General features: G+C 51.4%; 8 protein-coding genes across 8 annotated transcripts; 4 read left to right on the top strand and 4 right to left on the bottom strand.

Moving 5' to 3' along the window:
- Positions 1–2,624: 2,624 nt before the first annotated feature.
- N7468_003564 (uncharacterized protein) lies at positions 2,625–4,358 on the top strand (the record flags this gene model as incomplete). The annotated part of the gene is made up of 5 exons (XM_058472861.1): positions 2,625–2,714; positions 2,770–2,971; positions 3,025–3,417; positions 3,469–3,651; positions 3,715–4,358. 5 exons carry the CDS (start codon positions 2,625–2,627, stop codon positions 4,356–4,358), a joined length of 1,512 nt encoding a protein of 503 aa, XP_058331864.1.
- Positions 4,359–5,539: 1,181 nt separating this feature from the next.
- On the top strand, positions 5,540–8,982 carry N7468_003563 (uncharacterized protein; the record flags this gene model as incomplete). Its single annotated transcript, XM_058472860.1, has 6 exons — positions 5,540–6,187; positions 6,258–6,437; positions 6,493–7,450; positions 7,506–7,952; positions 8,421–8,696; positions 8,753–8,982. The coding sequence occupies 6 exons, from the start codon at positions 5,540–5,542 to the stop codon at positions 8,980–8,982; spliced, it is 2,739 nt and encodes a 912-aa protein (XP_058331863.1).
- A 713-nt stretch (positions 8,983–9,695) lies between these two features.
- N7468_003562 (uncharacterized protein) lies at positions 9,696–10,376 on the bottom strand (the record flags this gene model as incomplete). The annotated part of the gene is made up of 1 exon (XM_058472859.1): positions 9,696–10,376. One exon carries the CDS (start codon positions 10,374–10,376, stop codon positions 9,696–9,698), a length of 681 nt encoding a protein of 226 aa, XP_058331862.1.
- A 1,585-nt stretch (positions 10,377–11,961) lies between these two features.
- On the bottom strand, positions 11,962–12,872 carry N7468_003561 (basic helix-loop-helix domain-containing protein; the record flags this gene model as incomplete). Its single annotated transcript, XM_058472858.1, has 2 exons — positions 11,962–12,302; positions 12,359–12,872. 2 exons carry the CDS (start codon positions 12,870–12,872, stop codon positions 11,962–11,964), a joined length of 855 nt encoding a protein of 284 aa, XP_058331861.1.
- A 1,855-nt stretch (positions 12,873–14,727) lies between these two features.
- N7468_003560 (putative protein N-terminal asparagine amidohydrolase) lies at positions 14,728–15,955 on the bottom strand (the record flags this gene model as incomplete). The annotated part of the gene is made up of 2 exons (XM_058472857.1): positions 14,728–15,545; positions 15,679–15,955. The coding sequence occupies 2 exons, from the start codon at positions 15,953–15,955 to the stop codon at positions 14,728–14,730; spliced, it is 1,095 nt and encodes a 364-aa protein (XP_058331860.1).
- A 751-nt stretch (positions 15,956–16,706) lies between these two features.
- Positions 16,707–16,919, bottom strand: N7468_003559 (uncharacterized protein; the record flags this gene model as incomplete). Its single annotated transcript, XM_058472856.1, has 1 exon — positions 16,707–16,919. The coding sequence occupies one exon, from the start codon at positions 16,917–16,919 to the stop codon at positions 16,707–16,709; it is 213 nt and encodes a 70-aa protein (XP_058331859.1).
- A 1,726-nt stretch (positions 16,920–18,645) lies between these two features.
- On the top strand, positions 18,646–19,221 carry N7468_003558 (uncharacterized protein; the record flags this gene model as incomplete). The annotated part of the gene is made up of 2 exons (XM_058472855.1): positions 18,646–18,872; positions 18,942–19,221. The coding sequence occupies 2 exons, from the start codon at positions 18,646–18,648 to the stop codon at positions 19,219–19,221; spliced, it is 507 nt and encodes a 168-aa protein (XP_058331858.1).
- Positions 19,222–20,941: 1,720 nt separating this feature from the next.
- Positions 20,942–21,148, top strand: N7468_003557 (uncharacterized protein; the record flags this gene model as incomplete). Its single annotated transcript, XM_058472854.1, has 1 exon — positions 20,942–21,148. The coding sequence occupies one exon, from the start codon at positions 20,942–20,944 to the stop codon at positions 21,146–21,148; it is 207 nt and encodes a 68-aa protein (XP_058331857.1).
- Between the last annotated feature and the right edge of the window lie 151 nt (positions 21,149–21,299).

Below are 21,299 nucleotides of genomic sequence, written 5' to 3'. Positions count from 1 at the left end.
TACTTTGTCACTTTGCAGTCTTCGTATTCGAAATCAACTTGAGGTCTGATCTCAGGGGAGGGGGGGTGAGTTTGAACTCGGGCCTCTAGATGAAGAGGAAGAGGGAGGATCTGGGTTCTGGAAGTACCCACGTATTTGCGGCATATCTTGGATAGCCAGAGTGCTGGGAAAGGGAGATCGACAAGCAACCAAACAGTGCGCGCGCGCCTACTGATGTCAAGTTCCCCCTCTCCCCTCCCCAGGGGGGCCCTTATCGGCGAGTCATGATTACATATCCCAGGTCCCAGCCTGTTGGGCCACGCACAAGCCGCACCTTGATAGGTTCGTGGAAACGACCACAACCCGGGGGCTGGCTGGGCTCGCTTATTGGCCGTGAAGGCCCATGCAGCTAGCCCCGGGGCACATCTGGTCAGATCCGGCGATCGAGCACACCCTATCCTCTCTCTCTTTTCTTTCTGTACCCACCGGTTGGTTAGTCAGGATGTCACGGTACATTCAAAGCGAGGTACATACGTACGCTCAGTCCCTTGGTAGCCGGGGAAAAAAAAGTACGCGGATGCTTGAGAGGGCAAGACCATCGAACCTTCAGGATGCACTGTTCCTGATGATGGAGGGGTCTGACGGTCCCCACTCCCCAGAAATCCGAGCTGAGGCGGATCCGCAGTGGCCTGGCGTCTACGAAGTACTGCGAACAGGGCCTGGGCTTTACGGCATTTCGTATGCGAATCTTCTGGCGTGGCCGTGGGACCCCGACGCAAGGCAGGGCCTGTGCGAGTGGGGTGGCGCATATGGTTTCTTCTTCTTCTTCTTCTTCTTTTTTTTCTTAAAAAAAAAGCCCCCCAAAGAGACGATGCCCTGACAGTGGCGTAGATTGTGTGACTGGGATTTGACCGTCTATTTCATCGTCAAACAAAGCATCATCCATGCCGCCGGGAAGACGGCCAAAGGTGAGAAGTGGACTAAGTGGGCTACACTAGGGGACTTCCATGGTGCCGAAGGAATACGATAGAATACGGGATTGTTTGGCACAATGGCTCATACCCTGTTCGGAACGATGATGGCCGGGGGACGCCGATTGGGAGAATGACAGAATGACAGAATGACGGCGGGAAGGGCTCAGGGTAGTGAGGCGATCGATCATCGACGCCAGGCTGGTTTGAGGAGCTGCCCCGACAAAGGGTGGGGGGCTTGTCAGTCCCTAAAACAGGCGCCAAAACACCCGAACAGAAAGATCTACGAGTAGTTGGGACAAGGGTCTACCGAATCGGGGAGGCCTATGGGGCTTGCGAAGTGGAGGAGATGAGATGCGAAGATGGAGAGGTGCACTGCATGGTGTCCTGCAGCTAAAGCCAAACTACAGATTAAAAATATCCTTTTTTTTTTTGAATTTATTATTAATTTAATTTCCCCTTTTCCGTTCGTTTCCCACCAAATTCATCCGGGGATCCCCCGGCTTCTGATGTTCGACAAGGATCATCCATGCTCGTAATTTCCCTTATATCTGCACAATGAATTTTATGATCCATGGATTTTTGGGGCGTTTTGTCGAATTGACCTTCCCCTCCCCCCCACCCAAATTTTCTTATTCTTTTTTCCCTCTTTTTAGTCTATCATCTTAAAAATTAAATTTTTTTTGACTTGGATCCACATTAATCCATTTTCTTCAATTCGGATTTTTCTAATTATTCTCAAAAAAAAAAACCTAAATTCCAAAAAATCCCCCCCTAGCAAAATCAAGCCGGTACTTTTGAGTGCCTCCCAATCGAGGAAATCAACTGCGCTTTGCAAACCTCGATACTTGAAATAGACCTGTTTTCCTCCTCTTCCCACCCTTTCATGGCTTTGTGATTGATTTAAACAAACTCGCTTTCCCCTGGAACCCGAGACCTGCTTTTCGTTTATAAAACATCCCACTTCTCGACCCACTCAGCCCCTCTCTCCGAGTTCGAGTTCTATCTGGGCCAGATATTGTGTATACAACCAACCCAACCCCATTCGTGTCACCATCCCGACTACCAACCACCTCGAAATTTGGAAACGCAAACGCATTTTTCGCCTTTGTCCCTGCGTTCGACCCGGGAGCCAGCCGCAACTGATCTGCCTCTGCAGTCTTCCTCCTACCATTGGAAGCGCTGCTGCAGCATCGTCCCATTCGAGCTCGGTGTAAGTCTTGATATCTTTCCCCGCGGGCCAAAATAAGGTATTCCGCCAGTTCCCTTCCAAATAGTTTGATGGGAATCGTTCGCACATTGCCTATGGCCCTTTCGCTCTCCAGCAGGAAAACCCGGATAGAGTCCGCCGTTGGGTACCCAACGGCTGTCATTGTCGGCATCATGCCTCTTGAGGATCTCGAGAATACAGGATGTAGGCTAACCGGATGATCAACAGAATACCCACAAGATCCACACTCTTCAGCTGGCCCACCTTCGGGAAGTGTGTCAATTTCCTATAAGAAGGCTCTCTTCCTTCTTGGCTAGATTGGACTTCCAGCAAGAGGAATCTCAGCTTCTACACCTTGTGATCCCAAAGTCTATAGGTGTCGCTTGACTCCACTGGGACTAATCATACCCCTCCCCTCCCATCCCCAAAGCCTCGGTCCAAGCCAACTCATTGGCTTCAACGCAATGGTTTACAGCAAGCCTAGCACCTCAAGTGGTGCCATGAAGCGTTCTGCTTCGGCCCTCGAGGGGCCCCCTGGCTGGGATGCTCCTCCTGTAAGTATTTGCCCAGTGATTGGGAGGAGGACATGTCTAATGTTTTGTCCCACAGCCTATGATGACTCCATCCCGTTCTTTCCGTCTGCCATACGCTCATTATGCCATGATATACCTCGATCACGACGGAAAGTTGAAGGTCGACGAGTCGTCCTCCATCCAAGAACAGAACGCCACCATCTTCTCTCCCGATGTCCGTCAAAACTTCCTGGAGATCCTGGGTGAACGCATCGGTTACCAGCAGCCCGCTACTCGACGTAAGATACATCGTCTTCTGCAGGCAAATGCAATGGGCTAATCTAAAGAAAAGGTGTTGTGGAGGCCTCTCCTCGCCGGGTCCGCCGCCGCCGAGGAAACGCTGATACTTCTATCGATTCCCGGATCGAAGAAGAACCCTCTGACAGCGATGAGTATGGCCACAATAGGTCTACGGAAATGGTTCCTCTGCGAATTGGAGACACTGCAAAGGTGACCTCATATTATGAAGGTGCTCTGAAGCACTTCCAGCAGCTCAACTGCCGCATGGTCGCCAAGGCTTTCATCAAGTTCATCGAGCCGCGCAAGCAAGTTCGACACCCATATAACGGTGGCAAGCCACCAGCAGGCTCTGCCCCCGGTGCCACCGGAGACCCTGAGAAGACCAAGCCTGAGTGGTGGCCTCCAGGTGTCATGCACAAGGAGCCTGACCACCTGCGGAAAGAATGTAAGTCATCGACTCTGCGGCCTCCTCTGCGGTTCTAACCCTTCTTGATAGATCGAATCGAGCTTTTGCTGCACATCATCCGCAACCTCTCCGCCTACGGAATCACAGCCGACAAGCTGAAGGAAGTCGCTGGTGACACGAAGCGGAGCTTGAAACACCCTTCTCACGTTGACATAATCTACGAGATCCTTCGTGTGAGAAAGATGGAAGAGCGCTTCGAGCGCGGTGAAGTCGGTATGTGCAGAATTCAGATCCTGTTCACCTGAAAACTCCTACTGATCACGGATCCTCTTGCAGATGCCAGCATGGTTGTTTATGTTATGAACCGAGGCCCCAGCCCAAAGGGTGATGAAGACGAAGAGACCAACGAGCCTGCCGTTCCCGAGATAGCAGACCATCTCGACGGTGGTGCCCTTACACCAACATCCACCCTGGAGCAAATCCCTCCTCTGGCAACCCCAATTGACACCCTGCCCATGACAAACGCTCGATCTCTACCCGGCAACTTCTCAGTCCCAGATGGCCTGCACTTCGATAACCGACAGGACCGTTCATACTATGCGACCCCTCCCCAATACTCCGACTCTTTCTCCCAGGCAATGCTTAGCACACCTGTAAGCGCAGAGCTTATCAGTCCGCACGATGTCTCCGTTTTCGACTACTCGCAGAATCCGTTCCCCGCATCGAGCCCAGACCAGCCTCGTAGCGTGGCCTCAAATCACTATGATGCATGGGCGCCGACCTTCCGCCAGAATATCTTCAACCCGGTAGACTACGCGTCCGCCGGCGCTGTGCCTCCACCCCCAATGTCCTTCCACATGCCTATGGCCTCGACTGCCCAGATGCATGACATGGCTCACCATGCCCACATGGATTCAAGGGCCCTTCCTTTCCGCACCGGCTCATTGCCCAACGGGCTTCCTATCCCTCACCATGCTTAAGTCGATGGTCGGGCTGGACCCGGTTGACTGGCTATTGCTATGATTAAGAAGCGATTGGATTTTCAAACTTTTTAACGACTATATGACTGATGGCTCTGACTACCATATCAAGCACTCTTGTGGGGCTTTTGCAGAGGAGTTGTTTTGTGAATAAAAAAAGGACGGTATCACTAAAAGGAGCCGCACCGATATGGCTTGGAATTTTGATCGATTTATTTACCCATTGGTTGGTTCAGGTTTTGTCTTTTGTCTTTTCCTTTTCTTTTTGTTTTTTTTTTCTTTTATCTTCCGGTTCTACTTGATTTTATTCTTGTGGCCTTCGGGCTGTCGAAGCCACCATTATATTTTATCCTTCTCGACTCTCGTTCATTCTGATTACTCTCGATGTTGCTGTATATGCTTTACTTTCAAGCTCACACTTACTTCCTGGGGCTTTGTCAATAAATGAACATTTGATGAACAAACACAAATTCAAGGATATGATTTCTCTCGATTGTAATTAGTCTATATTGTATTTTGGAAGCAGAGTATATCTCCTGTGTAATCAGGAGAAATGCAATCACGAGGAAGCAATGGAAGGAATGCCAGTGAAGGGCACCATTAGTTGAGAACGGAAAAGCTTCCTTGACTGAGCGAAGGCTCGGAGCTAATCCTTTTTGGGACTACCTAGTTAATATTCATAGGCGCGCGTTTGTTAAGTGGGTCCCGCGCCCCCGAGATTTGCTTCACGCGTGTCCAAAGCCCACCTGATCTCCGCAGCTTCTCGTAATCTCCGGCTTTGCGTGTGCCTCGACCTCGTTCCTCCGGGACATGAAGTCTGCAGCTACCAAGCTGTTCTGGCTTCCCCAGATTCATCCCTCTCCATTTGATAGCCTCTCTCCGTTCATTGCGCCAGAGACCCTCGTCGCGAAGTGTCGCTGATAGCGACTGCAAAAACCGCCGGAAGAGCGAATTCGCTATCAAACAACCTCGCATACTCCTTGTCCTCCTCTACACCTTCCCCTCATGCACTCCTCCGTGGCCTCCAACCCCTCTCGCGTACAAAAGGCAGTGCTTCACTCCCAACGTGCCCCGCGCGCAACCCCGTTCATATCCTCCGTCTCCCCCACCGCGGTCACTCCACGTCGTCCGACTCTTTCGTGTGTTTGACTGAAAGCTCCTTCGAGCGGTTCCGAAGCACAATGAACCCTTTCGCCCAGCTCAAGGAGAACCAGGAGCAGGGGGCCTTCTCGCCTCCTGTGCAAGCTCCAGCGGAAGAGTCGTCATCGGCTTCTCAAAATGACACGCAGCAGGCCAACAACAACCCTTTCGCGCGTCCGGTCAAGAATCCTTTCGCGCATCTTCCCACCGCCAGTAGCCCCTTGGGGGCTTTGCCAGCCGCCAAAAATCCTTTTGCTCATCTGAGGAAGAACTCACCATCAGTGGCAGAATCGTCATCAGAGTCTGCAAATGTCCCGCGTCCTCGGGCAGCCGGCAAGAAGCAGCCCGCAAGCAATCATTTCGCGCCTTCAACTAAGAATACATCCACCCATTTTCCCACTGCCAATAGCCCCTTGGAGGCTTTGCCAGCCGCCAAAAACCCTTTCGCTCATCTAAAAAAGAACTCATCGTCAGTGGCAGAGTCATCATCTGAAGAATCGTCATCTGATTCTGCACGTGGCTCGCATGCCCAGACAGCTGGCAAGAAGCAGTCAGCAAGCAATCTTTTCGCTCGTGGCGCAAAGAATTCCTTCCCCCACCTGCAAGAGAAGCATATGCAGGAGTTTTCGAAGCTGCAGACGAACAATGCCTTCACTAAACCTTCCGCCTACCAGGATCGCTACGAAGAGGTGAGCAACCCCGCAGCGGCTATAGTATTGACAATACCTTGTCTTGCCTTATTCTAACATTGCTCTGTAGCTCAAACTCAATCGCGCGAATGAGAGGACTAAAGCCATCCAAGATGGCCACATGGCCGATCCGAAGCAGCCAACTTCTCTCAACAAGGCCATTACCCCTGTTGGCACATGCACCCAGATGTGTCCAGAATTTGAGCGTGTTGAACGCATCGTGCAAAAGATGGTCGACAAGTGTGAAAAGGTAAGTCTCTTGGGCCTCAATAGTGAAGCCGCCGCATCCTAACTTCATGCCACAGGCCATCGATCCTGTTACCGGCTCAATGGAACCAAAGGAAGGTCGAATGTTGAAGAGATTTCGCCGCTCGGCTGCAGGGTACGATGAGCAGTTGCCATCCGATATCCGTACGCCCGCGACGCTTCTCCAAGCAACGAACTATCTCATCCGGTATATCATTAATGGCGACGAGCCCCTTGGAATCATTCACAAGTTTGTCTGGGATCGGACGCGCTCCATCCGAAACGATTTATCTGTCCAACAGCTCACGGATGAATCCCAGGTCGACATGGCTGTGAAAATTCTGGAGCGAATTGCGCGATTCCATATTGTCTCTCTCCACCTCCTTTCCAGCCCGTCGAATGAAGAGCCATTCGACCGGCACCAAGAGCGCGAACAGTTGAATAACACTATGTTGTCGCTCATGTACTACTACGATGATAACCGGGGTCGAATGCAGTTCAAGAACGAAGCCGAATTCCGTGCATATCACATCATCCTATCGATTCACGACCAACGCCATGATCTTGAAGCCCGTGTCCAGAAGTGGCCAGCGTCGCTGGTGGAGTCTGACCAAGTCAAGGTGGCACTGGAGCTACACGCTGCAGCCTGCAATACTTGGGAGCACCAGGGAGCCCTTTCTGTGTCTCGGGCGAATGCCATTGCTCAAGGCTTCTATTCCCGCTTTTTCAATATCCTTGATTCCAAGAGTGTGTCGTACCTAATGGCATGCGTGGCCGAAATCTATTTCAATTCCGTACGACAAACCGCAGTTCGAGATATCTGGGAAGCTTACTGCCGTACACCGGTCAGACAGCAACACAAGAACGAGGAATGGACGCTGGCGCAACTTACACAGATACTGCGCTTTGATAATGATGAACAGACCAAGAAATTCTGTGAGGATAATGATCTGCAGTTTGCCGAAAACGAAAAGGGCCTCTATCTCAACTGGGGAAACCGCCCTATTGATTCCGTTGGTGAGTACCAATACCCGTACCCAGCATCCACTAATTTACTGACATTGAATATTAGGATTTGCACCCTCCTCAGAACACTCATTCTCTCAGAATCATGTTGAGTCCAAGCGAGCCGGAAGAAATCTTCCCGCTGTTATCCTTGGGATGAGCATTCAACAAGCAATGATGACGGGCATGATGGATATGTCGACCCTACCTAAGGCCACGTCAATGCCCATTATGGCACCCCAATTGATGCCTCTCCAAGAGTCGGCCTCTTCGGAGAGTGACGATCCGATGGTGGAGGGTGAGGAGTGCACTCCTGAATCTATCCGACTTCCAGAGCCGACCCCCTCAGAGGACAATGATCTGGTTATGGAGGAAGAGGAGCGTTCTCCTGGATCGGTGCCACTGCCGGAACAGACACACTCTGTGTACGAGGACCTGGCCATCGACAAGAAAGGGGACCTTGTACAACCCGCTGAAACGGCCGCTTTCGTGGGATCTATATCCCAGCCCGCTGGTAAGTCATTTTCCTAGTTATTTCTCGTGCCCCTTCCACCCATCTCCTATTCAATGTCTCCCAGCACATCTCCCTGAGCAGTCGTTATTTTAGTCTTTGGGGTGGGATTATTTGCTAGTCTCAGGAAGATACTGACATGTATAGATGGCACATTAGGGCTTGCACCGGTGACGGCGCCAGAGCCGGTCGTGGCACCGGAACCCGCTGTGGCTCTTGTTCCGACTTTGGCTCTGGCCCCAGATTCAGCTCCAGCCCTAGCTTCTACTTCAACCCCTGCTCCAGATCCAGCTCCAGATCCCGCTCCAAATCCAGCTTCTGCTGCAACCCCTGTACCAGATCCCGCTCCAAATTCAGCTCCAGATCTTGCTTTTGCGCCATATCCCGCTCCAACTCCTGCACCAGTTCCTGCATTAGCTCCTGCATCAGCTCCTGCATCAGCTCCTGCATCAGCTCCTGCACCAGATCCAGCGCCAGATCCAGCGCCAGCTCCTGCGCGCCTCTCTCCCTCGCCCGCCCCAGTACCAGCACCAACTCCGGCAGCGGACGCGGAACTAACAACAAGCCGTCCTTCTATGGCCCCGGCCCCTCTGGAGGAATGTATACCTTCTCTACCCGCACAGAAGCGGCCATTAGAGATATTCGACACTGAGAAAACTCCAGATTTGGGCCAATCGACATCTGCAGGCTCTCCGGCTTCTGCCCAGAACCCCGACAAGAAGCGGAAATTTGGGGACAGTCCTCCTCGTAAGCCATATCTTCGTTCCCTAAGATTATATGAACATCGCGCTAACTCACCTTAGGGTATGAATCAGAGGCCGAGGAACGAGCAGCCTGGCTGGCCATGATCCGTAGAGTGAAGGAAGGAGAAGCACGGGAGATGTTAAAGCGACAGAAGAAACAAAGCCTGCGAGAGAGCAAACAAAGGAGGCGCCAATCTGAGGAATCGAAGGATACAGATTCCTCCAGCTCAAACCCCCCCACAGCCCTCAAAGGCACGGCGGATGGAAATCCCAACGCTCCCAATTCTTGAACGAATCAAAGGGATAATAGACCCTGAGGCGCTCAGTGAGGGGCACGCGAGAGCATTGGAAGCAATGAAGAAGATGGAAAAAGCACGTCAACTGGAGATTGACCGAGACGAACTGGCCTTGTCAGCTGCCCGAATTGCCGCCGAGGAACTGCGAACGGGGCGCAGTATCTTCGACGTGTGAGTACGGAGTGCTCCAACGGCTGATTCCCTACTTTGCAGGTCGCCGGGCGGCCCTAGATCCAGATAACATGGATGAATCGAAATGTAATATAGTAACGTCCCAGAACTGCCAATGGCAGTCCAGCAGCGAAACTTGGAATATACCATCTGATCAATATCAAATCTCCTTATTCCCGAGTGCCTTACTGTCAGGACGTGATATTACCAATTCTCGTACTACGCCCATCTCTGACCCTGACTGGGACACTCATTCGACTTCAGCCTTCAAGTTGCACACCACCTCATTCCGGGGTACCGCTACTCTTACGACTAGTGTAATTGAAGAAGGTCTTGTAATGGCGGTGTCGTGATGTGCATGTCTATACTAGTCCTGAGCCCGACTAATAACCCACAGCGTAGGAGGAGTAGAGTTTGAGTCCTCCACCTTTCGACACTTACCTGAAGCCTATCCATCAAGAAACTACTCTAACATCTCCTCACGCCCGCCATGCCTAGGCTCGATATCGAACCGGAAATTCATATATCTCCCCAGTTCACGATAAACGCTGATCCTCGCAATGCGACGCGTCCCTCCCTGAAACCCCGCCAGGATCATGTATGCCACCGTGCGTCCGATCCTCGTCCCCAGCACCGCCTGATACTCCGGCGTTCCATGCTCCCACGTTTCCATCTGTCGATCCCCCGGGGCTTCGGGCCCCCAGTGCGGCAAGATGTGCCTCACCAGAGCCGCCGTTTGATGGTTGGTCACCGAATCGACGAAAAATATACCGCAGACTCTCCAGGCGCCCATGCTCATGCTCGTAAAGACACAACGCGACGTTCGAAACGTAGGGAACCTCAGACGCTTGCGAGCCCGGTACCCGCCATAGTACTCTCAGGACGATGCAGCCCCGTGCAGTTGTTCCTAGCAGCTCGAGGTGTTTGGGGCTTGCGGGCCCGCGCTTGTGTTCATAGAACCAGTTGACGTAGCCGGTTGTGGCCCCCGAGAGCGGTGCTGAGGGGGGGAATAGGAGTTCGGCGTCGATATGGCTAAGAGGCCAGTCTTCTGGCTGTCTCTCAAGATAGTGACGTTGCAATTGTCTGTAGGTTAGCTGGGTGGAGTGATGGGGGATGCTGTGTGCCGCGCCGTCGATCTGGGTAGATAGACGGACGCCGATTTCGCGAAGCTGCGAGCGTGGGAGTTTGGGGTCTCGGTTATCGTAGCAGCCAGGCATGGGGGTGTGACTATTGGCCCAGGCACCTTTTATCTCGTCGGAGGTTTATTGGATGTAGGATTGGGACTTGGGCGTAGAGGAGGGTTGGGAACAGTGAAGCTTGACTCGGTGGAAGGCGCCTGGATTTGTATAACTCTTTCTTGTTGATTGGAATAGGTAAATGGATCCTCGAGCAAAAGAATAAATGCTACTGACGGACAAGAGGATGTTGATTCAAGTCATGTGGTGAGCTTTGTTCTTGATATTGTTTCAAAGCATTCTGCCAAATCAGAGTCATATTATATCAAATCTCGTTTGCTTCCACTCGCTCTATGAGATTAGGAGGGCAGCTCCAAGACGCTTGCATTAGACGCGGACTACCTGCCATACTCTCAGTAGTAAACGCATTGTAATTTCCGGTCCATGGGACAAAGATTCTCAGGTGATTTGGATATAAGAAATCGGATATAAGAAATCAGATAAACGGACGACAGAGCAAAAAGATGAGAGATGACACAAAGGCTCAATCGCATTGTGTAAGGAGCCGAGGTGGGAGGTTCGATCTGAGTAGGCGAGGGAGCCATAACGCTCTGCTCACAATGACTCGAGGCTATATCCCTATCTGGATGCAAGAAAGCGCCCCTACTAGCACCGCAGTTGGATCGTCTTCTTGATAGCTCCTAGCGGCTTCGAGTCCTGCTTTTCGGTTCCAGTCGCCATTTTCCTGTCTTTCTAGCATTGGAGTATAGCATGGAGCCAGTCCTTCGCCTCGCTTCAGTCCTCGCTGATATAAGCCCTCAAGCACTCTGAAGGAGGGCGCCTCGTATATGTGATGGGATTGTTGCCAATGTGTGTGCAGGATTGCTGCTATCTCACGAAGGTAGCGTAGAGGGAGTCAGAATATACGCCGAGGCGCTATACTTGAACGTACACCCTTTCTATACTTAGAGAAATTGTCAGTAGCTCAACATACCACTCGCTCTCGGGATTTGACCACTTTAATTTTAACTACACCGTATAAGCTATATAGCATACACGTATATAAGTGGCCTACGTTCGAGGAGCAGAGCTTTTATAATTTGAAATTGATTGAGAGTTCCATTACACCGGCAGCTCCATGGTGTCCCGTAAAACCCACCCGATCCGTAAATTCGCCGACCTGACCCATAAGAATTAGAATGAAACGGAAGACCAACGAAGAACGAGCTACTAGACAGAGAGAGAGGAAGGGGGGAGAAATAGTCGCCGACAAACAAATGCGCCACCCCAAATATCACCCGAGCAACTGATGAGATCATGCTTGAAGGAACCACCACAACTACCAGCATCAAGGCAGAGAAGCTGGGAAGAACCTTCTACATGTTGCTCACTGTAAATTGGAGGCAAGGGTGAAAGATCACGTCGAGGAGAAAAATGAAAAATGAAAAACTGTATGGGAACACCATGGGGGAAAAAAAGAAAAAGAAAAAGGGAAAAAGCACGACACAAAGAAGTGAGGGTATGTTCAAAACATTAACCGCCGAAGCCGAGTCGTAGCGCATGCGACAGGGGGGGACCAATAACAGGAGTAAAACAGAGAACGGGGATCCTGCCCATGTCAAAGCATCTAGTCAAGCTTCTCGACCTCAAACTCCTTAGCATCCTCGTAGTCATCATATTCCAGACCGTTGTCGCGGCAGCGCTGGAGCCACTTAAGCCCCATGGCGTTGTGACGGTCGAGCTCGGCCTTCAGCTTGGAGTTTGCGGCGCTGATCTCATTGATGGCATGGTCGGTAGTAAGACTATGGCTCTCGAACTGCTGCTCAATGCGCTTCTTGTCATCCTGCAGCTGGCAGATGTACTCGATGGCGCGTTGGAGGATAGCGCCTTTGTTCTTGTCACAGTTCGGCACCAAGCGGGCGATTTGGTTGATCCCTTCGTTGATAGCCTCACGGCGACGACGCTCAACTATTTCATGTCAGCGCTGATTAGGCAGGCAAGAGAAAGCGGATACGCTGTCATACCTTCTTTGTGGTTGTTCTTGCGGATCTGGTGCCACTCAGGGGAACCAACTGTAGGTTTCTGGCTCATGCTTTGTGCCTCACGAGCAGCATAGACGGCGGCGGCAGTGGAATGATTGTGGCCACCGAGAGGCTGGCCCATGTCATCACCAAAGCTCAGGCCCGAAGCGAGGTTGTTCGCATCAAAAGCAGCATCGGGTGGCGGCGGATATTTGTGTTGAGGGTGTGCGGCCAGCGCGGCCTTGGCGGTCAAAGTATTGTCATCAGACATGCCGTTCTGGTGGCCGACATGCTGAAGGATTTGCTGGTCGATGTTGAGTTCAGCACCCGTGTTGGGCAGACCGTGGTCGTAGTTGGCCAAGCTGTGGCCGAAGTTGGATTGAGGGTCACCCATACTGCCGTGACTGCCGTGAGATGAACGGTTCAGACGCTGCGGGTCGTGGCCAAGATCGTCGGAACCTTCGCGCTTGCGCTTGTGGGCATTGGCGTCGGGACTGTTCATGGAGGGGTCAGACATGAAGGGCGTCAGTCAGTCCTATTGGAGGTTGGTGAAGCGGTTAGTCATCGAAAATGAGGGGAAGCCAGCGAAGCAAGCAAGGATGGAGTTTCTCAAGACGGAGGAAAGGAAGAGGGCAAAATCAGTGGAGGAGGTTTCATTGGAAACCGTTCATTTCCCCCAACCGATTCCTTCCTCGGGTCTATTCTTCGAGGAGCAATGGAAGACAAAACAAAAACGCGTGAAGCAGACGCGCCCGTGGAGGTCCCGAAGCAGCCCTGCACCGACAACGATGCAGATAACGCTTTTTCTTCGCTTGGAAGCCTCGAGGCAGCGACCCGCACTGCGTCACTACAGGGATTCAAAGAGTCTTTGAGTCATTCCGAGGCATCCCCCCGGCACCGCCAGGGCGTATCGCGCATCGCTACGCGTAGGCATCAAAGGCGCCTTACGCCGGCGACCGTCGAGGGGCGACAAGGGGGATGCAGGCAGTTATGACTCTCGAAAGAAAGTTCATCGAGACGCGTGACGAGGAAGCGAAAATGATGAACTGACGAGCATAAGAGATTCGGGAGGCTCTTACCTTGGAAGATCCTCTTTATCACCTGACAGCAGGTGACCTGCCACGGACAATAACAAGAAGTCACGTTGTCGCGATAGTGACCGGAACAGACAAATCTCCCAACTAGTGGGAAAAAGGTCAAAAAAAAAGTATAGGCTGTGCAGCGACGTCCTTTCTCAGGAGGGTGAAAACAAGACCAAGTTGAATCTCACGTAAAAAGGAGGGCGTCTTTTTGGGAGATTCTTCCAAGAGGAACTCACGTGGAACGCGATAGAGTAGAGGATGGCGGCCTTCCGGCTGGTCGGAGAGACCAGAGATGCACTTTATCACCTGACCCGGCAATCTACAGCAGCGCTCCGTGGCTGCCCTTCCGCATACGGATGACTTTGTTCTATTAAACCCATATAGGCCCCGGGCTTCCTGCAGATCTGCCATACCGTTCCCCTCTTTTCGGATGACTCTCCTCCTCTCCATCAAGCCTATCGTATTTTTTTTTCTTATTTTTCTAAAATATCTCCCGTCGCCTCGTCATGTGTGCCTATCCCGTGCCCCTCCCTCGCACACTCGAGAGATATGGACTCTGATTGGCAGATCGAACCCCTCATCACGTGTAATGGGAGGGCACAGACCACATCATTCCAGATGCGGAAAGGCGTGGGACCGGGTTACCTTCACCCCGTCGTGCAAGGCAACCCGTAACGCCGTATATTGAGACTCAACTGGGCTTTTGGCTCAGAATTCTGCTTGCTCCTCGCCCCCTTTCCCTTCCCTATCTTGGGTTCCTATGGCTGGGATCTACGGCTTTAGCGCGTGAACCATCACATGCTCCCCCTCCTAGCCCCATTCGCCCTTCAAGCCATCGGTGTTGCACCGATAGCCTGGAACAAAGGGTCTAGGCTGTGCAAGATCGGCCGGTCATCAGACCCGAGTAGAAGCGTAGTCAAAAATGTTCTGCAGAAGAAGTCGATCTCCCATGCGATCAGGGTGGGGATCAACGGACTGATATCACCCTGTCAGAGCCAGTAGGCAGATCATGTCTATATCATATCAGAAAATGGAAAAAAAAGAATATTGCCTATAATTGTGCGGCCCTCAAGCGAGTTGGATGCGTTGTATGCCCTTTTCTAAACCTAAATATCAATAATTGGCCACCTGGTTATCTTAAAGCCACCACACATGCAATTTTATCTATCCATACCTCTCCTGTCCCTCCCTGGGAGCCTACGGCAATCATCTCGTACCCACTAACAAGCGCATCTAAGACAGATGACGCAGCCCATGAGCCCAAAGCAGTCCCACAGCCCCTCCTAAACTTCATGCTATCCCAAAAACTAATTCGGGTTCAGCCGTAGTATCCGCAAAACAGACCCCCTCCTCCGACGCCCCGAGTTGATCCCAGAGGGGGATCTCCACATTCAAACCCTCTGACCCCTCTCGCTGCGACACAGCCAAGATTGTACTTGTACCTGCAAATAACGTGGGTGGCTTCTCAGGATCCGTCGCAGGCTCACTGCCCGTCCGATTCGCAAAGACAATAACAATCCGTTTATCGCCACCCGCGCCATCCAGGTTCCGCGCATGCTGCATCTTCCGCCGGAGCAACGGACTCAGCCGCTGCAGCCACCAGTGAAAAGCGTCCTCGTCCTGCCCGCCCTGCAGTGCATCGTACGCTTCCCGCTCATGCGTGCTCACCCATGCCATCGACAAGATCACCAACTGTGACTTGGACCCCAGAACCCGGCTCGCAAACTCGAAGGCTGTGAACGGCGCTTCGAACTTGTAAGGGTTGATGTCCATGCAGATGCCGAACGAGGTCGAAATGTTGGGCTCTGCGCGCCCCGGGAACGAAAGTTCCTTGAAGCCACGCTCCACATTCCCTTCGTGTGCCCAGGTATCGTCAGTGAAGAACAGGAAGCATTTGCGGTAGTTGTGGACCACCTCTCCTTGCTCGTCAACTACGATCAGCGAGTTGTAGTACTTTTCTGAGTTCCCCTCGCCCTCGATCTCGGGATACCCGACGCATACTTTACACTGGAGGCGCTGGGCTGTCTTGCGCGCCCACACAGCGCTGCGGCCGGTCCCTGCGGGCTCCAGGTGAGGTCTGATGGCATCCAGAGAGGGGAAATTGTAGCCTGGGAGGTCCGATCAGCATTTGTCGAAGTTTGTGCGTAGGTGCTGCTCCGCAGAGAGATCGGAACACGTAGAATCAGAGTCAAGGGAACCTCGTCTGCGTCTGTTGTCTGGATCAGACGCATAGACACATACCGGTCAAGGCTAGCTCGGGCAGGACCAGGAGCTCTGGTTTCCAATTGTGAATGCCGGGGAGACTTGATGCACCTTGGCTGGTGGCCCTGGCGGTATTTAAAATTTCATCTGCACGCTGCACATTCCCTTCGAAGTCGCCCAATTTGGGGCTGAGTTGTAATGTTGCGATCCGCATGGTTGATCGCGGGGAAGCGGAAAAGTGTCGAGGAGGAGAGAGTCCGGATCGTGGAAAAGCGCGCCCTGTGAGAAACGCTCTGGCCGGAAGTCTCAACGCCATGCACAGAATATTCGAGTACTCTGTCCTAGTCTCTGATATCCTACGCTATCAAAGCCCCCTGGGCTCGTTCTGGATGAGCGTTTTTCCCCCCACCCAATCTAATGTGGAACGCACCATACATGAGCTTACCACGGTTACTTATCAGCGTTGTGATTACGTACCTTTTACGGTTTGAAGTGTACGGACACTGTGTCGCAGAGGTTCCATGGACTTTGGTATCGAGCGCGGGATTCTGTGTAACTGACGCGTGGAATAGTCTGCAGATCTGCGGCTCATCTCTTCAACCTTTTAGCTCCGAAAGGCCCCGTGCTTTACCAGGATCGTAACATCCGTCTTTCCGCTCTTGTTTCAACAAAATTAATATGCGTGAGACTCGTCCACGTCCTGCATTTCCTCTATATTATTTGTGTGTGCAACCTTTTTCAGACTCCTAGACTAACTTCATGAATATTGAGTTCATAAGCGTCCCTTCCTAACCTCCGTCAAATCATATTGGCTGGTGGCTTCCGTTTTCACTTTTTCACCCCTACGTGTGTTTCGTTGTTTCCCCTCTTTCTCCCATTCAATAAGTGCGGCTGAGATGCTTTCGTCATTGAGTCCCCAAGGCAACCAAGATCGAGATCTGCGGGGCTGGGATCAAGCTATTGTATCCATGGGCCTCACTTGAGGCTGGAACAGAGACCCTGGACATTATATGACATTGTGTCCACCAGCAAAGATCCGAGCATATGAGTTCAAACTTCCTGGAAGGTTAAAGACCATGAATCAGAGCACTGAACGTATGATCCCGGTGTAAGAAGGGGTGGATATCTTCGATTTTCAGACCGGCGGTCGTGGTGGTGTTATTTTGGCCGGGTTTCTTAGCATTTAACGTGTCGACTTGGTATAACATGACACTAGGGAGAACCAATGTCTTGATTTCTCGTGCCGGGGTGGTAACGGTATTCTCTCGGCTGAGATCCATCGTTGAGGTGGCAGAGCTCGACAGAGCCAGTAAGATTGGGAAGATCGTAAGTATAGACACATGCACGTGTAGAGAGAGCAATTAAGATGCAGGTCACCTCATGATGAACAATTTTAGGTGCTGTTCTATACGTATCAGCGCCAGACGACCTGGGAATGCTGCAGAACACAACATCCCTATGCACCAGATGAACACCCTCTGTGACTTTTTAGATCACTCATGTCCCACATCAGAGCTCCATCTTCAAGAGCTGCACGGTCGACTTTGACTCCTCTGGAGTAAGCATTTAAAGCGCGTATAGCCATGGCTCAGGGCAACCGAAGTATACCACCTTTGTGAGGACACCTAACAATCTTCTACATGAGGTATAACCAAATATTATCCCAGAATGCACCCGCGTCTGTATCAAGGGTAAGCAGAGAAGGCACAATTGGTGGCTCGCATGTGTTACGAGTGGATGAGAGCTGTGTCTCATTGCCATTCGTAGTGGAGCATGAAGACACGGCAGCTTAGGTTGATGATCATGAGGTGGAAGAGATGTGGGTTCCATGCTCAAAGTAAGTGGAAGAAAAGATGCGATGGTGCGAGTCAGTTATCACGAGTGGAAAGACATGGATGTCATGATCAGTTGGGGACGCATAAGAGTTGTGCTTGGTAGACGAGCTGTTTACTTGAAGTCAGGAGATAGAAGAGCAAATATGCCGAGTGCAAGAAGAGAAAAAGAGAAAGGTTGCAGGGTGCTAAAAGGGTCTCTGTATACCTTTAGGAAAATAAAACCTTTGTAATGAATGTCGCCTATCGAGACATCCATGGAGCGCGTCATAGACATGCCAAATAGAGAATTTACCTGGATCAATAGGAAACTGTTCTGGACCTATTACTTCGTAGCCGCTATAAGTCACAGCCTTAAAGACAGTTGAGGTCATTTAAACAAATCTCGATACTAATCTATTACTTGTGGCTAGCCTTTCAACTCCTTTCTGATAGCCCTGATTAAAGTTCTTGCCTTTAACGAACGAGACAGCTGGAACTGCCCAATTTGCATACAGATCGAAGATGTTGGTTCACACTTGGTCGAACAAACCAAGCCGGGAATAGTAGCCCAAGTCCCACCAGCGAAGACCCTACACCTGATACTTGATAGGATCGATCATTCTACGATTAAACACGCGGCCTTCGTTGAACTCAGCTATTGAAACCTTTTTCGTTGACGCTTGCCAACTGTTTAGAGGGGTTGGGCCGGGGACGGGGCCTTGCTATTCCTGCGGCTTTCGTTTCTCCGTACACTTGCTAAATTCACGTCTCCGCTCAACTATATAGAGGTTGCCAATTTTCATAACATTGTTCTGTTAAAATCCTTTTCCGTTCAAACGAACTTGCAATGATAAAATTGTACTGGCATCTTGTTTTGATTCACAGTATCAGACTGGCACGCTATTTTGAATGGTGTCTAGTAAGGATGCTGGGGGGAGTTTGGGCCTCTAGCACTGCCTTTTAGCACATATATATATACGTCGGCAAAGAAAGTGGGTCTCAATTAAAATTAGTGAGATCCTAGCACCACTAGACATCATGTTTGTCACAAGTTCCATCCAATTTTCGTAGTCAAGTGGGCTACTGGACCCTCTGGGCTTAAATAACGAAGGAACTGGACTCGAGAGCCCTCAAAGGCATCCATTCTTAACATACAGATCTTTTCCGTCGGCATTGGACCAATGTAACACCAATGACATTCCTTACTGCTGAGACCACCGCTGTGCTGGCTCTACGGACAGCCGATGCTGAAACTCGGCTCTGGAACAAAGTGATCCAGAAATTGCTGGAGCGTGTCCCGGGTTACAAATACTTTCAACGTGTCAACGCTCCAAAGTACTTCGACAGATCCGAGTCTAACGTGACTGCATATCTAGGCATTATATTTGCAACAGACACCGGATACCAGAACCGCTGGAGGTCGCTTCAGCCCAAGGAGGATTGGAACGAGACGCTACATACTACTGAATAGGGCTATACTTATCCCAGCACGTCCACCAGCAACATTAGTGAAGTTTGTCTCAATCTCAATTGGTGGACTAACGCAGGTTTCTTCGATTTTAAGTTCCCTATCATGATCTGGAATCAGGCCTCTGATGAAACGAGCAACAAGGCATGGTGGTATGGTGGTGGCGTGGCTCTCAAGGACATGATTTTGGTCACTTTCAGTCGCTGTGGCAGTGCTTTCGGATATCTTGCTCACTCCGAGCTCAACGCAGAGGGGCTGAACTACTGGCCACAATACCTCCGGAAATTATGGCATCCTTGATCAACCTGTCGTCCTCAAATGCCTGAAGAGAACCATCGTCCAGTTTGATGGAGACCCTGACCGAGTCACTGTTGCTGGCCAGCTCCTCCCAGGTCTACCGCGCTATCAACAATCCTCTTTTGAGTGGCTAGTATTTCCTGGTCTGGCGTTCGATGGCGTCAGAAACTTTGCTCGCTGAACTCGCCAAAACCTACGCCAATATGTCTACCGCCATTGAGCACCGGCAAGGACTTCAGCACTCTTCGTAATGCAGCATTGCCAAGCTCCGCGCCAAATCCATGGAAGCCCTCCGGAGTGGATCTCAGGACTGTGTAGACAGTGAGCACAGCTGTGCATCGCCCTCCACGAACTATACAGCCAAGAAAATATGGATAGTATTGCTTGCTAGAATACGGAAACCTTTCCAGCCGCTACTTCGATCTCTACCGGGCCAAGGGCCACGAGACGACTTGCCAGCTACTCTTGGAATGCCACAGCTCGCGACACCTCGGCCATTGGCTTCTGGGCCCATGCTACAGAGTGGTACAAGCTGCCACTGCAAATTCGTACACATATGCACCACCCAGTCAGGACCAGGGATCAGGCCAACTTTGCTAAGACGCTTGACCCTATCGCGGGTGGTTCCGACGAGGGATCAGGGTTCGCTGTCCAAGTGGGTTCCTAATACCGCTGATAACACTCAGGTAGTGATGGAACTTGGAAACTGCTTTTGCAAACGTGCCCGTTTACGAAGCCTGCCCAGCTCAAGCTGATTATGGACCGCTTCTCGGCAGGGTGCGCATTAGAGGGTCATTCTTTGTTTAGGGACCACTTATATAGCTCCCACACAGAACCAAGGCCACTAACCATGCACGAGTTCAGTATCCGGAGAGGAGAGATGTATATAGTATCCAGTTCTCGGACATGTACTCCTGAAATCCCGAACTCTATCGAGCCTTCTTTCCATTTCTCCCAACTCCCTAGATCGGATCCCCATGCATATCTAGCAGCCACTAATAAGTTGCTCTGGTGTGTGACAAAGTACCTCATGCACTATGACAATGTGACCAAGTAAGGAAACCAACCTGCATGGCCCCCGCAAAAAGAGCCCCCCCATCACAACTAAATTACTCAATAGAGCAAGAAAAATCCAACCAACCAAATCTGATCCCAGGTATGCACAGCAACTTATCGGGCTCCATCGCCCAGGAATTTGCCACCCTTGGCCCTAACGCGACTTTCGACCCATGATCATCAACGTCCCGCATTATCAGACCCCTCCGCCAATCTTGCTGGTTCGAGTATGACGAGACGACTCTGTCTGCAGCCCAGAATGGCCACAATGCATGTTCGACAAACCGCAAGTCAACCCCTTCCTGTGACTTCCATGCCAGACTGTGTAGCCCAGCGCCCGGCCCGCGAGGGTCTGAGCTTTAAGTAGTTTGGGTACCCCCAGAGGCTTGTTGGGGTAGTTTCTCTAAATTTACTGAGAGATTTTGTGCTTCTTGTTCCGGTTATGCTACCTTTACCAGTTCAACTGTGATAGGCGCCACTACATTCTGTCTGGACGCTTCGCTGTACGGGAATCTCCGGGGGCATATCTCGCTTTAATTTAATACTATCATCTTCCTCTACCCCCTTCTTCGGCCTGGCACATATACTCCTTGTGTCCTCGCGCGCGAACCGGTCAATCATAGACCCTTGAAAGTACCCTGTGGACTCACAAGCCGTGGTTCGCATCATGCCTGCGACAGAGAAGATTAAGGACACTGCGCCCGCTTCAGAGCAGCCACCTTCCTCGCCAACATGGAAAATGAGCGTCCTTGAATCTGTGCGCGGTATATTCTGGGGCCGACAATCGAGCAACGACAGCGAAGCCGACGCTGTTAGTGGATGGGTCGGCCGCAAAGGCAGAGGCAGATGCCGCTCTGTCGGGGAGGTGCACTAAGCTTTGAGATCGGAAAGTTATCGGCGCAGAATGGTGGCGGCCTAGGTACTCGAGGGACGATGTGGTTCTTGCTCTATTTGAGGCTGCAGCGCTTTTAGACACGGGCGACAGTTTCTTGATTCTATATTCAGGGCGTTACTTGATTAGATTT

Source organism: Penicillium chermesinum, assembly GCF_028974085.1.
Source record: "Penicillium chermesinum strain IBT 19713 chromosome Unknown utg000003l:1.0-5111272.0:1.0-5115320.0, whole genome shotgun sequence".
Classification (NCBI taxonomy): Eukaryota; Fungi; Ascomycota; class Eurotiomycetes; order Eurotiales; family Aspergillaceae; genus Penicillium; species Penicillium chermesinum.
The sequence above is the reverse complement of the archived record's forward strand: the minus strand, read 5'-3'. Positions and strand labels throughout refer to the sequence as shown.